This window comes from Saimiri boliviensis, chromosome 3, assembly GCF_048565385.1.
Source record: "Saimiri boliviensis isolate mSaiBol1 chromosome 3, mSaiBol1.pri, whole genome shotgun sequence".
NCBI lineage: Eukaryota > Metazoa > Chordata > Mammalia > Primates > Cebidae > Saimiri > Saimiri boliviensis.
The window spans coordinates 41111356-41126029 of record NC_133451.1 but is presented as its reverse complement, the minus strand read 5'-3'; the positions used below and the strand labels follow the sequence as shown (position 1 = coordinate 41126029).

The 14674-nt window shown below is 38.2% G+C and overlaps 1 protein-coding gene across 10 annotated transcripts in view; it reads left to right on the top strand.

The window, feature by feature from the left end:
• The window catches only part of ATP8A1 (ATPase phospholipid transporting 8A1), a 249992-nt gene that overhangs the window by 224390 nt on the left and 10928 nt on the right, over window positions 1–14674 (top strand). For all 10 annotated transcript variants that reach the window (XM_074396074.1, XM_074396072.1, XM_003940967.3 and 7 more), the window contains 2 exons: window positions 10096–10184; window positions 10890–10982. In XM_074396074.1, the coding sequence (XP_074252175.1) occupies window positions 10096–10184; window positions 10890–10982 (182 nt within the window). The remainder of the gene's footprint in view (window positions 1–10095; window positions 10185–10889; window positions 10983–14674) is intronic.

Sequence of the window (14674 nt, the reverse complement as noted above, 5' to 3'; positions counted from 1 at the left end):
CTCTAGTTTTATGTCTGGTTTTATGGAGAAAGTGAACATCCCATGTAAGAGCCCAATTCAGTTCAATTCAACTGAGATTTATGGAGTGCCTATGTGTCAGGGCCTACACTAGGTGTCAGGGGATCAAAAGTTTCAGGAGTCCCTTGTGAGGAGCTTGTTTGTCATGGAGTAGCCCCACAGACAATTAGGATATAAGATGCTACCTATTATGATCACAATGCACAGAGACTGAGAAGAGAGTGCTCGACAAGCTATTGTTCAGAAAGGTATCTTGATATTACTGTTCCCCAAGCTGTCCAGGAAGGGGAGTGTGTAAAGAGCCTTCCAGGTAGAGAACAGCCCAAGCAAGGAGCAAGTTCACTGTTACCAAAGCAGAAATGGTTGGAACTAGAACCAGAAAGTTGAGCAAAGGCCAGGTCACAACAAGTTACCTGAATGTCATTAACATCATTACTGTAAGTCATGGCAGACAGCTTTTCATTACAGAATACACAGTATTCCACACAATATTCCAGAGTACCAGGAGCCAGAGAATACAGATTTGAGTCAGAGGAAGTGATAAATGCCATTGATAAACTAGGACGTCTTAAAGATAATTTTATTTTGACATGAATGTATATCATATAATTGAAATTCGCAAGAATTTTTTTCAGCTAAAATGAGAGAAAGCAAAGTTAGTTCCTAATGATAAGGCCCAGAATAGAGAATTTGGCGTGTGCACTCCTTTGTCTTGAGGCCTTCTCAGAGGGAAGTTTTGAGTCAGACTACCCAAGATGTGTAGCTACCGAAAGATTCCGTAGGATTTCACCTCTTCATACCAAGTTTCATATGAGCTTAGAAGTCTCTGATTGAAGTACAAGGTAGCAAATTCACCACTTACTACTGACCCAGGGATACTTGTCTACCACCCACTCCAACCCCACACTCAACTACCAGAATGAATTCAGATTGGAAGGTTCAGGCCCCCGAGAAAAGAGTCCAACAACTGTATTACCTGTGCAGTGTCCCACCACGGTATTTCACCAGCCTGGAACACAAAGACACTTCCAAAAGTGTTTGAAAATTCAAATTCTAACGACGCTTTTCAGTGTCTGAAAGCAGAGTTGATTTTGATGAATCAATGTGAAGTTCCCATACATCAGTGGTAGCACTACCAGCAGAGAACACTCTAGCATTCTGCTGATACATTTCTACCTTGCCATAAAAATATAGATATTAATATTGTGGATTTTAGCTTTCAAGATACTCTAGAGCATCTTTGCTGTAAAAATATATACATTAAAGTTGTGGATTTCAGCTTTCAGGGTATTCTGGAGTAACCGTGGAGTCTCAAATTCCATGAATAAGATCTTCCAGTCCACTGAGATTGGTTGACTGAGAAAAGGAACTGGAGGAGAAAAGAGTCTATTATGGGGAACTGAGATTGGGTGAGATGGGACTGAAATGGGAATACAGCAACACAGGGTACACCTTCTTCAACGAGATACCTCACTAATAGAGCATAGACAAAGCACTGAGGCATAGCAGGGAGGAAAGAGCCACAATTTGGTTAGAAAAATTAAGAAAACTTGTATGAAAAGAAACAATACCTGCAAACTTGAAGCTAAGCATTGAAGATTTTTTTTGATGATTTCATGAAGAAGATGCTTCCTGAGGAGACCAGAAGGGTTAACTGAGACCTAGGAGGAGACAAGAGAAGTTAAATGTCCTCAGACCAAGGCAGATAGCTTTTAAAAAGAGAAGCGTGGGAGGTGTGTATGTTTCAGGGATCATGGTACGAATCATCTCTGAAGAGTTACACTACTAGGATGTTTCAGAGGGATCAGAACCAGAAAGAGCCATTGACTTCTTGGATTTGACACCGTACCTGACCAAATCCTAAGACATGCGTAATGGACTTGCCACTTTTGGAGTTTTCTCTGTCTCACTAACTCCCTTGGAAAAGCCCTAAATCTTTAAAGATAAAATAGCCTTTTTACGCAAAGAAAAATGAAAGGTTCCATTCACAGCAACAACAAGAAGAAACGTTAGTTATGTGAATGGTTAGTAGAAAGAAAACTAGAAAATTTGACAAAAATGAGAGAAGGATTTAAAAAGTTGAATAAGTAAACATACCGTTCTCTAAATAGAAGGATCATTAAATTGTCAGTTCTTCCCAATTTGTGAGCCATTTGGGGAAAGAAAAAAAAAAATACACCCTCCCCTTTTGATTGTAATCTAGCCTAGGAAAATAATTCTAAATGCAGAAAAAGAGATTAGTGTCTGGCTGAAAATAGAGGCACTATAGTATTTTGAGTGCTTCTCATATCAGTGAAAATTGAAGTTTTTTCCTCTTCAAATTTTATAGTAAAAATTTTTTCAATAACTTAGTAACTTAGAGTCATTAAGTCAATAACATACTTCAATAAATATATTTCAAAGTGCTATTCTAGTTTCTGGAAATACAATTATGAGAGAAAAATCTCTGCATTTGGGAGGTTATAATCTAGAGAAGAAAAACATACAAACATAAGTCTATTATACCGCAGGCTGTACTGTGTTAAGTGCTCTGGAGGGCTTGCGCACTGTGGAGAGGATGGAGTGGGTTGGGTGGGGTGGGCTGCTGTTTTCAGTGGGGTGGTCACACAAGGCCTCACTGTACCTGAGGTTTCGTGAGCGGGACCTGAGGCTATCTAGAAGAAAATTCCAGATGGAAATAGACAAATGCTGAGAGCCTGAAGACTGCAGAGTGGTGGAAGCTGAATGAGGGAGAGAGTCACTGGTAAACATGCTATTATTCCTAACAAACTAACACAGGAACAGAAAACCACATACTGCATGTTCTCACTTATAAGTGGGAGCTAAATGATGAGAAAACACGGACACATAGAGGGGAGCAACACACACTGGGGCCTGCAGAAGGTGGAGGACGGAGGGTGGGAGGAGCAAGAAGATCGGGGAAAATTACCAGGCTCAATACCTGGGTAAGGAAATAATCTGTACAACAAACCGCCGTGACACAGATTTACCTAGGTAACAAACCTGCACTTGTACCCCTGAACTTAAAAGTTGGAGAAAACACACACACACACACACACTAGCGAGCTGGCCTTCAGAGAAAGGGCTGGGGCAGAGCACCCAGGGCCAGAAGACAGTTGTAAAGGCTCTCAATTTTTCTCCAAGTCTCTGGAGGGTTGAGCCAAGGAGTCACGATCTGACTTCAAAAGGACTGCTCTGGGAGCGCTATTGAGAATAGTTATACAGGGAACAGGGCAAAGGTAGCGGGCCACCTAGCAGGCTGTCATAGCACTCCAGACAGAAGATGATGGGGTCCTAGGCAAGTGTGGAAGGCCGTGAAGTGGGTAGATTCTGGATTTGGGGTGGGGAGAAGATTTGCTCTAAAAACCTTTTTTTTTTTTTTATTTAATGTTTTTGTTAAGGTAGAACATACATTATATAATATTTATCATTTTAAGTGTAAATTCGATGGCATTAAGTGTATTCACATTGTTGTGCAACTTTCACCACTATCCATCTCTAGAACTTTTTCATCTTTTCCTCCTTAAACTTCATACTTGTTAAATAATTAACATTCTCCATTTCCCCTAATCCCTAGCAGCCAGCACTGGGCTTGCTGTTTCTGAATTGGACTATTCCAGGCACTGCATCTAAGTAGAATTACCTTTTATGTCTGGCTTATTTTATTTAGCATCATGTCTTCAGAGTTCATCCATGTTGTAACATAGGCCAGAATTTCATGTCTTCTAAAGCTTAATCCATTGTATGGGTATGCCACATTTTCCTTATCCACTCATCTGTTGATGTTGTTTACACCCTTTGGCTATAGTGAATAGTGCTGCTATGAACATTGGTGTGTGAATTTTTTTAAGTCAAGCCAGTGAGATTTGCCAGTAGATTGAATGCACAGTTCTAAAGAAGAGGGGGAACAAAGACGACTTGAGTATTTTGGCCAGAGCAGCCAGAAGGATAAAGTTTGTATTTGCCTAGAGGAGGAAGACTGGGATTTCATATTCTGCTTCTTTTTCTTTAACATTTCAAAGTGTTCATACTGTGTAGTTACTTAAAATCTTTGTTAATGCTGGTACTTCCTTCTCTTCCTGCCTGTTCCATAGCTCTTCCTCACCTCCCCACAACCGTAAAAACAAACAAACAAACAAAAACCACTTTTATTTCCAGGTATCATACCTTTCTTGGATTCATTGAAATATTTGTGATGATTCAGACTGGGAGGTGGGGATAGTTTAACATATTTAGCTTTTAATGCACATCCCTCAACCTTTAACACAAAAGGCAACCTACACTGGAAAAGGATAGTTGTGGAGTTAAATCAACTCCTCTCCCCAAAAGACATAATTATCTGGCAATAACTTCCCCTAGAATAGCTCCTTGCCAGAACACAAGAAAACTAAGCAGACCGTATCCACCACATCTCAGGAGCAGGGTCCCCAGTCTCTGCTGTTTTTCACTTCGTTTCTACAACACTAGGTTGTGAGAACATATTTATGCATAAATTATTTATTGAACATCTGCTTGGTGGCTAAGCACTTGGATCGTGAGAATTAAGAGAGCGTATAGTCTAACAAGATGAATAAGCAACTAGAAAATGGGTGATAGGTGCCAACATAATGGAAGCTCAAGTCATGTCCTCTGAGTCTAAGGAAGGAGGTAACATCTGAGGGTAAAACGAAGGAGCAGTAGGCATCACAGGTGCAAAGGCCACGGATAAGAGTGAGCATGGGTGCCTTCCAGGAACTGAAACATGTTATATGTAGCAAGAGATAGGACTGACTTGAGAGATGATATTGGCAAAGCGATCAGAAGTCAGGTAGAACGGTCTTGAAATCTTATTAAAGATTTTGTTTTCTATTCTGAAGACAGTAGGAAGCCACAGAAAGGGTTTAATCCAGGAACTGCTAACATCGAATTTGCCTTTTGGAAATATCTCTGGCTGCAGTGTGAACAGCTAAAAGCAGAGTATTTCTGAAGTCAGGACAGCTAGAAAGACAGGCAAATTTTTTGGACTGGAATAATGGTGGCAGAATTGGTAAGGGATGGGTGAATCTGAAGATACTAAAGCACAACAGAACCTGGTGAAATACTAGAGGTAGGGTGGAAAGCCATTTCAGGAATAGGGCCCAGTTTCTGTCTTGGGCAGCCAGGGATGACACCATTCCCTGAATAGCTTGTGCCAAAGTAGAGCAGGCTTTGGAGGGAAGACAGTGTGTGTTCAGTGTGGGATGTGTGAGGTTTGAGGTGCCTGTGCAACATGCAAGTTAGGAGCTCAATAGTCTAGTCTGTGTTTCAAATTCAGGTAAGAAATCTAAGCCACAGATGATTTGTGGCTGATTTCCATATAGATGATGATACAAACTGCAAACCCTTCCATGGAGGGTGTTTGTGTGCTAACAGAAGGCTCCTGGGAGAATACCAGGGTAGTTTACCTTTCCCTTCAAGACTCTTCTAAACTATCAGTTTTCTGATAATTACAATGTGTGAGTATCTTCAACAGCTTGGATAGCATTCTGACCTAGGGATGCACATTTGCCTCATCAGCCACATAGTGCTCTGTTAGCTTTAACTACTATTTTGTTATTTAGAACAACCCACAACGAATATTTGCTTTCCCCAAAATTAGTTGTGTGGAATATTTTTAAGAAGGATATGGGGGAAAATGTTCCATAATCAGTAGATAACTTTAGGAAACCTTGGTTTAAAAAAACTATTCAGTAGGGTGCTTTACTCTTTTTGTTTGTTTTTGTTTTTGTGAGATAGTGTCTCACTCTGTCGCCAGGCCGGAGTGCAGTGGCGCAATCTCCGCTCACTGCAACCTCCGTCTCCCAGGTTCAAGCAATTCTCCTGCCTCAGCCTCCCAAGTAGCTGGGATTACAGGCACGTGCCACCACACCCAGCTAATTTTTGTATTTTTAGTAGAGACAAGGATTTCACCATGTTGGCCAGGATGGTCTCGATCTCCTGACCTCAAGTGATCTGCCTACCTCGGCCTCCCAAAGTGCTGGGATTACAAGCATGAGCCGCATGTCCAGCCTACTCTGACTTCTTGAAGCCTTGTGCTACTCTGCGCTGTGACTCTCCAAGAGGATGCTGCTGTGGTTTCGTTTCACCTTTACTAAATCTCTGGCAATGGGCCCTTTGCAGGGATGCTTTCAGGATTAGCAGCCACAGGACAGTTTCATGAGATACTGATAAGCAAAAGCTGGACCTCATTTTAACACGTAGTTCAGAAATGGAGTTATCGAATTAATAGGAATAAATGTTTGTGGTGTTGGTGCACATTGCCAGTTACCTTTTCCAAAGGCTACTTCATTGCTGATGGGAATATAAATTGCTACAATTACCTGTTCCACCATACACCATTCACTCCACCTAACTGTGATAGTGAATTTTTAAAATCTGATCTAATTTGTCAGTGTTTCTCTAGGACTGCAAAGTGGCTCAGCACTTTTCCATGCTATTGATTACTTGCTGCTGCTTTTATGAATACCTTTCCAGGTCTTTTCCCTGTCTCTTGAGATTGCAGCTATTCTTATGAAGATAAATGGGCTATTTTTCTGATCTGATATTAACCCAGAATTTCGCATATTTGTAGTAGTCATTCTCCCAGTTTTTTGTTTACTTTTTTAGTTATTTTTTCGAACACACAGAAGTTCTGCATTTTCATGAATCAGTTCTTTAAAGCATCCTTTCACTGTTTCTGTTTTTAAGCTTTGTCCAGACACTTAATAAATAATCACTTACTGGTTTTTTGTTGTTGCTGACATTAACGTAACCCCTCTGGAAGTTACTCATTTCTCTTACTGCACTCCCTTCCAAAAAAAATGTGTTGAAGCACTATTTTCTGAATAATTTTCCCTTCCAAAATTAATCTATTATGACTATATAGTTAATAATTTCTTTGAAAAAATTATTTTTCTCCATTTCCTAAATTGGCAAATTGAGTTGAATGGCGCTTTATTAGGAATCTCTTACTTTGGCCTATGTTTCAGCATTGCATTTTAAAATCGCAGATAAGACAAGCATATGCTGTGATGTTAATCATAACATTTGTAAATTGATTTACAGTTAATTTGATATTGTCATAAAAATTTTCTTCCATGAAGTTCATGGGACAGATCACTGGAAAGAACAAGACACTAGAGCACTTAAAGACACTTGACAATTGAAATGAAGAAAGTTTATTAATAATCAGTGCTATGCAGCCACTTTACAAACATTATTGACTTTAATTCTCACAATCCACTGTACAGCTGAGGAAACCGATACTGAGAAGTTACTTCTCAAGTGTCTGATTAGCTGGGAAGGGCAGTGCCAGGACCGCTTCCAGAACCTGCTTCAACTGGGGTCCATGGAGACAGTCTTAGGGTTTGCCAAAGGGCCTTCTGTTTCAGCTGTCTATACATTTCCATGAGTAAAAGTCACAGCATGTCGCTCTGATGCTGACAGTGTAAGCACATAGAAGTAGACCGAAGAACCATGTTGTTAAAGGTTTGTAGGCAGGTGGCACACTTGAATTCTCTCCCCTATGTGTCTGAACTTGGGCACATTGAAGATGAAGAAGAGTTTCTGTCTGATGTGGGAACATAGGTACTAACAGATCATGCCATGTGGGTCAGAAGGTAAACCGCTCGTACCCGTCATGCCCCTTGGCTTGGGCAAATGCACATAAACTCGTATTTTCTCAAACATTCGTTCTCTGAAACTTCACACAGAAATTTCAGAACAATTCCTCTGTTGCAAGTTGGATTTTCAGGCAGCGTTGCTTTATTTTTGAAGACCCAGTGGTTCGATTTTGAGCCAACCTCAATCTGCAGAGACAAGCGATTCCTTGTTCCCCACACAGGGCCTGTGCCCTCCAGTTACCAGCTTTGCAGCTTCCTCAGCTGATCCCTTCTCAAGTCCCCCGGGAGCCACTTTTGTGGCAGATTCCATTTGGTTTCACAGGGCCTCTAGGAGGGGCAGTGGGGGCCACTTGGCCTGGTGCACCGGTCTCCCACATTAGGAGCAATTTGCAAACTGCTCTCGGAGGGAACCGGAGCCCGGCCCCAAACAGGCTGCTCCTGTTACCACCATTGTCTCGGGATCCCTTCGTCTTTTCCCAGCTGACCTGCCTGCGAGTGGGGAAATGTGAAAAGTTAGAGACAAAACTGGTTTCTTCGGAGTGAGGGGGAGCTTTCTTATACAGAAAGGAAGGAAATACCTCTGTGGGATTTTATTCTTCCTCTTCATCCAAAAAATACAAAGAGACTCTCTGTCTTTAATGCGAATGTCGGCTTTAAATCTTTTAGGTTTGGATTAACTCTGCAAAAGAAAAAAAAATCTGACAGGCTTTCAGATATGACGCAGAAAAACTTTTTTCCCCTCAATTCATGTTGTTCATTTGTAAAGCCAAAGGCCGGTGGACTGAATGGTGGGGCGCCAGTCACTCCTCCGTTGGTCGTTAGCATCACAATGGTCAGAATTAGCAGCCTTGAATCTCCACCACTTTTGCGTTTGCCATCGGTGGACATTTAATACGAGGTGGCGAAGACAAGAATAAATCCTCCTTCTCTTGCCCCCGCCCCCACCAAATTAAAATATATTAAAATTAAGCCAAGTAAGTGTGGTATTTTCAGTTACATGCCTTGGAATTCTTATCTTACCTTTCCCCCCAGAAGGAGAAATTGGTTTTTTACAGTTGTTACCTTACTAGAAAGCTTCTTTCAATCTAAAGAAAATCCGCTGGCTTGATAGACATTTCCTATTACACAGTTATTGTTGGTTTTCACTGTTGAGGATGTCAACAAACATGTCAAAGATCATGTTTTGCTTATTAAATAAAGTGACTTTTATGTGAATATGTTTCACCTTATTGGTGTCTAGAATATGGTTGCTGTTTCACTGAACCCACGTGGCAAAACTTATTTTCTGAAATTTTTTGTAATAGCATGTTTTTATTTTAAAAGCGTTTAGAGCTATTCACTTCTACATATTGAAAAATCTTAGTGTCCTTGAACCTACGGTCTGTATGGATAAGCTCATGTCACTGCAGAAAAAAATTTAAACAGCAGTTCCTAGTTCTTAATTGAGAGTCAGAATGAATAGGTAATCTGAAATATAATTTAAAATTAATAATCTGCATGTTTCATAAGGACTGATTGGTTAGGACTGTTTAAGTGTAATTGTGTAATTGCCTAGAATAATTAAACTCTAGGTTATTTTTAAATTCCTGAACCATACCTGAACTTTTTTTAATTTTGTGTGATTTTTAGTAGAATCTAAATGTGTGTGCATTAGTTGGCTACTTTTTAATGGAATTAGAACCATACCTTTATGGATTTAAATAGGTACTGAAAATTTACTCTTGATAAACAGATTAAAAGAAGTGAAACCAAAATATTTATTTTGCTTTTTTATTGTATAATACTATTCCTTTTAAGTTCTGTGTAATCTAACTATATAACAAAGATAGTTTTTATTATAATTGCAAATAAATAACAGAATTTATTTTTAAGTTACAGAATCTTTTTTTTTTTTTTGTAACCCAAAAAGCTCTAATATAGCAATTTGGTATTTAATATAAAGAAATTATTAAAGTTATATTTAGTATACTTTTGTTTGGCTTTTACATACAAGATATTGGCTTGACGTTAGCAATAACAGCTGTGCACCAATACCAGTTACATAAATCACTGAACAAAAATTAAGATTATTCCTACCTAATATTAGCCAAAAATAATCAATTGTTGTTTTTGTAGGCATCTTAATTTGATTACACTGTAGTCATGATTTATCTGGATGATTTTTAATATCCTATAATTGTACAAAAGTAATTTTCATTTGCCAGAAATAGTAAATTTAGTTTCTAATTATGATTTATTTTATACCATATATTATGAGAATTTAATCCAGATTATATTTTAAATTTGCTCAAAAATTTATTTCTGTATTCTGTTAATTTCATAACTTTGAATTCAGAGTTGTATACTCTCTTATAGAATGATATTCTTAAAATTGTTTTATTTAAAATTACATAAAAACCAAACACAAATCATGTATTTTTTTATTTTAAAGTTATGTTGTTTCTGCCAATTTACACAGGCAGCCATGTTGTTCAGTTCTGGAGTCTTTTGGATGGGCTTGTTATTCATCCCTGTGGCATCTCTGCTCCTTGATGTGGTGTACAAGGTGTAAGTACATACTCTGTTCTATACAGAAAAATATAGATGCATATTAATCCTCAGATTTCTCTCTTTGTAACATCAACTCAAGCATGTAAAGTTTGCAGGATAGGGACTGGTAATATTACTTAATTTTAAATAAGGAAGGGGTGATGCAGGAACTAGAAAACTAGTTTAAAAGACTAAATGAGAAGTAAAGCAGGTAGTTTCAGTTAACAGAGAAAAGTACATGGCATTGGAGAAAATTACATCAGGGAGTGTGTTTTCTAGAAACAGCCCCCAAACCCATACAGAGTAGTAGAAGAAAAATTGTGCTATTTCCAAACACATTTTTTATTAATATAAAAAGAAATGTTTTGCTTGCCTGATTCCAAACATATATAAAATGAAAACATTACTAATTTTTTTCAAGGGTTATAAGTTTTAAAATCTTATCTCTTCCCCCAAAAAAGATAGCATTTATTACATGATGTTTATTTAAATAATTATGAGAGTTTTAATATTATAAACCTAAACCATCATTTATTTTAAAACTATAATTTCTATATTAATGCTCAAAATTATGGTAATTTTTAAGATTCTGTTGAAAAACTGCTTGTACTGTTGTTACTGTTGTACCTTATCAGCAGCCTTGATAATAAGCCAGACATCTAGTTCTGTAAAGTCTTCACAAGAGTATTTCCATGCAAATCCCCTTTTTTTTCCTTTTTGCAGGATCAAAAGGACTGCTTTTAAAACATTGGTCGATGAAGTTCAGGAGCTGGAGGCAAAATCTCAAGACCCAGGAGCAGTTGTACTTGGAAAAAGGTAAAATACACAGTGAATATGTTCTTTTCCAAATGAACTTTAAATTTATCTCATACTAGTACTGGGAAACAAGTGATAAGGCTTGTATTTATCAGCCAGCATGGAGCTGGCAGTGTCACTGGCAGGTGTGGGAATCAGAGAGATGTGGATTTAAGTCAAATCTGTCACTTTCTAAACTGTATGGCCTTGGCTATGTTGCTCAATCCTACTGAGCCTCAATTTCCTCATCAATAAAATAGGGGCAGTAATACCTACCTAATGGTTAGTTGAAAGAGTTGAATAAAATATTATAAAGCACTTAGAATAGTGCACAGTCTTTAATAGCATTAAATAAATGGTATTTACAAACATTGTGTTATTAAACTTCAAGAAAAGAAAAAGACTTTTAGCTTGAAATAGTATTCATAATAAAATAGTATGTAATCAAAATCATAGTTTGATATAAGACAAACTACCTTATATAATTGCATTTGTGGTTCAGTAGTTAGTAGGAACTGACCTGGATATATATCATTTATGAAGTGAATTATGTCTCTCAAGTTCTGTTCCTTATCACCACCCCACCAAAGTAAAGCAAAGTTGGAAAGCTAATCAAATCCACTAAATTCACAAAATGTCGTAAGAATTAAAATTAGTTACAGTCTATTATAAAACACAATTATGAAGATAGTAGCAGGAATTTATTTTTTCTTCACTTTCATCATACTAAAGTAAGCTGAAGTTTTGCCTAAACTATAGGAAATGTTTTACTCTGGTATATGTCACCTTAATCATGATTCACGGTTGTTATTCATTTTGACGCAATGGAGTAGGTGTCAGAACTCAGTGAGACCTTGGCTTCCAGCTCTCTCTTGCTCTCAGTATGCTGAAGGAACTCATCACACACCAGTGTGTGTTACTTTTTTGAAAATCATAGCACTGACCTTTGTTGAGCGCTCACTGTGTGCCAGGTGCTTCCCTTGCATTTATGTGCACAATCTCACTAAATCCCAGTAACAACCCCATACAGATCCATTATCTCCATTTTTTTTTTCCAGATAAGGAAACTGGGGCTTCAAGAAGTGAAGTTCCCAAGGTTATTAGTGACAGATCTGGGCCTGGGGTCCATGCCAACTGATCTCAGAGCTCCTGCTCTAAACCATTCACAATTCTGCCTCCTTTTGCTGCTTGTTCAAAAATATAATAGAGCTGCAAAAGCAGCCTACTACTAACTTGACAGAGTATTTAACCTCTGACTCAGTGTCCCAGTGTACAGGAGGGGAATGATAATACCTGCTTTCAAGGTTGTATTCTCCCTCCACCTTTCCCTTCATCTAAAATTTGCATCCTAGGATTCCTCATAGGAAAGCACCTATCCCATTACCTGGCAGTTTGTCAGTAAATTCAGTTAGTAAATTCATATGTCAGTTCTCTTTCTCTGGTGATAAAAAGAATACAGTGAGAGTTCTAGCTCATGAAATTGTGAACAAAACCATTTATTTGTAATTATTAGGGAAAGACCACTGTTAATACTGTTACTGTCCTTAACAGAATATTTCCAGATTTGTCAGTGTGTTAATAAAATCACTTTAAGCCCTTCCACATGATACTTAGTTTGCCTTTTTGTTGTCTACTGGTGACTTCAATTCATAAATGAGGCCAATGTAATGATCTCCAGGTCCTAAACATTCACTGAGTCTCAAATATATGTAGCTCCTTCCATTAAATAAAATAAGCCAAAAAGCCCAAACAGGAAAGAAGTGAAATCCAGCATAAATGACCACCCACTTCTTCATAGGAAATGCATCAGATAAATTTCCTGCTGCTGCCCATCTCCTTTGCCTAAAACAGCTATTTAGCTTTTCCTAAGAACTCAGGAATGTGTTAGCTATCAGCTGAATACCACAGACAAAACCCTGGACCAACATGTATTCCATGTTGCTGTTGCCACCCACTGGTGACCAGAAGGTTGATGATCACTGTAACCATAATGGCTTCCTACTAGATGGCAGGTGCCAGGAGAGCAGGAGAGGGGAGGCGAGGGAAGGATCTGTGAAAGAAAAAAAATAGCAACTGGATAGAAACATCTTCATGCTAAAGTAATGGTACTCTAAGGTTAAAGAATTGGTGGATTGATTTTACCATCTGGATTATTTTAGGAATCTTGGAGAATGAAATTGATTTCCGATTTCAAAAAGTTAGCAATTTTTTTTTGTGTGTGAGATGGAGTCTCATACTGTCACCTGGGCTGGAGTGCAGTGGCGTGATCTTAACTCACTGCAACCTCTTTCTCCTGGATTCACGTGTTTCTCCTGCCTCAGCCTCACAAGTAGATGAAATTACAGGTGCACACCACCACACCTGGCTGATTTTATGTATTTTTAGTAGAGATGGGGTTTCACTATGTTGGCTAAACTGGTCTCAAACTCCTGACCTCATGATACACCTGCCTCAGCCTCCCAAAGTGCTGGGATTACAGGTGTCAGCCATGGTGCCCAGCCAAAAGTTAGCATATTTTATCCACATTATCAAACGGGAAGAAATTGTGATTCTTGTGGATTCCAATGACACCAGACTTTCTTTAGTTCTGAAACACCACGTTATTTTATATCTGCTGGTCTTTGCATTTGCTGTTCCCCTGTCTGGGAGCCAGTACCCCTCTTAGAGACCAGGCATTCCAATTCTCAGCTTTCAAAACCCAATGTAGATGCAGTTTTATCAACTTCTAACATCTATAATATATAATTCCTAGCCTCCTATCTCTGTACTTTTGTACTCTGTTTGTACTCTGTATAAACTTTTGTTGTTACACTGATAGCTTTGCATTATAAAGTATTAGTTTACTCTAAAGTATTAGTTTACTCTGTGTATGTTTTTCCCCCTACTAGATTGAGCTCCTAGAAGGAGAGACCCATGTCTTAGTCATAGCTGCAACCCAGCACCTGGTACAACACCAGGAACGTAGTAGCACTCAATAAATATTTGTTGAGTGGATGAACAGGATGGTTAAGAGAATAAACTAAAGAATGGATGAAAGAAAGAGTGGGCAAAAGGATTGCTGAGTAAGAGAAAGGATTGTTGAATTGATGGTTGACTTATTGGCTGTGAAACAGAAATCTGATACATAAAAACATAGAATTGTATAATCGGTACTTCCCAAACAAAGTAATATCCAAAGCAATGACATTTACTTTTTTGTCATACAGTGATACAGTTCTTAAGAAAGATCTTGTGAGTTGATCATCCCCAATTTTTTTAATCTTCACTAAGTATGACTATTAAACTCAAGTTATGTATAAAATGGAAATGTCAGAAAAACAATAAATTGTAAGCACTTAAGGAAGATTAGTATTTACAATAGTATCTTGTCTTTGTTCATTTTCAAAAATAAACCGTCTTGGTTAAAACAGACATTTTTAGTAGAAATAGCATGCCACCTACCATATTACCCAGCAAATTAGATTCATTTTATTATGTTTTAGGGGGAAAATATGTTTAATCAATCTAAATATGTTCTAAAATGCATGCTTTTGAACCATGGGTTATAGTAGAAATAAATGTAAGTCTGCAATGGTGGGAGAGTAACCTAAACCTTACTCCTGAAGGTTTAAAATAATCCAAACCTTGCTGCCTTCTGACCTCTACCAAAGTCCATGTAAAGAGCTGAGTTCTTTTTTTTTTTTTTTTTTTTCGAGACAGAGTCTCACTCTGTT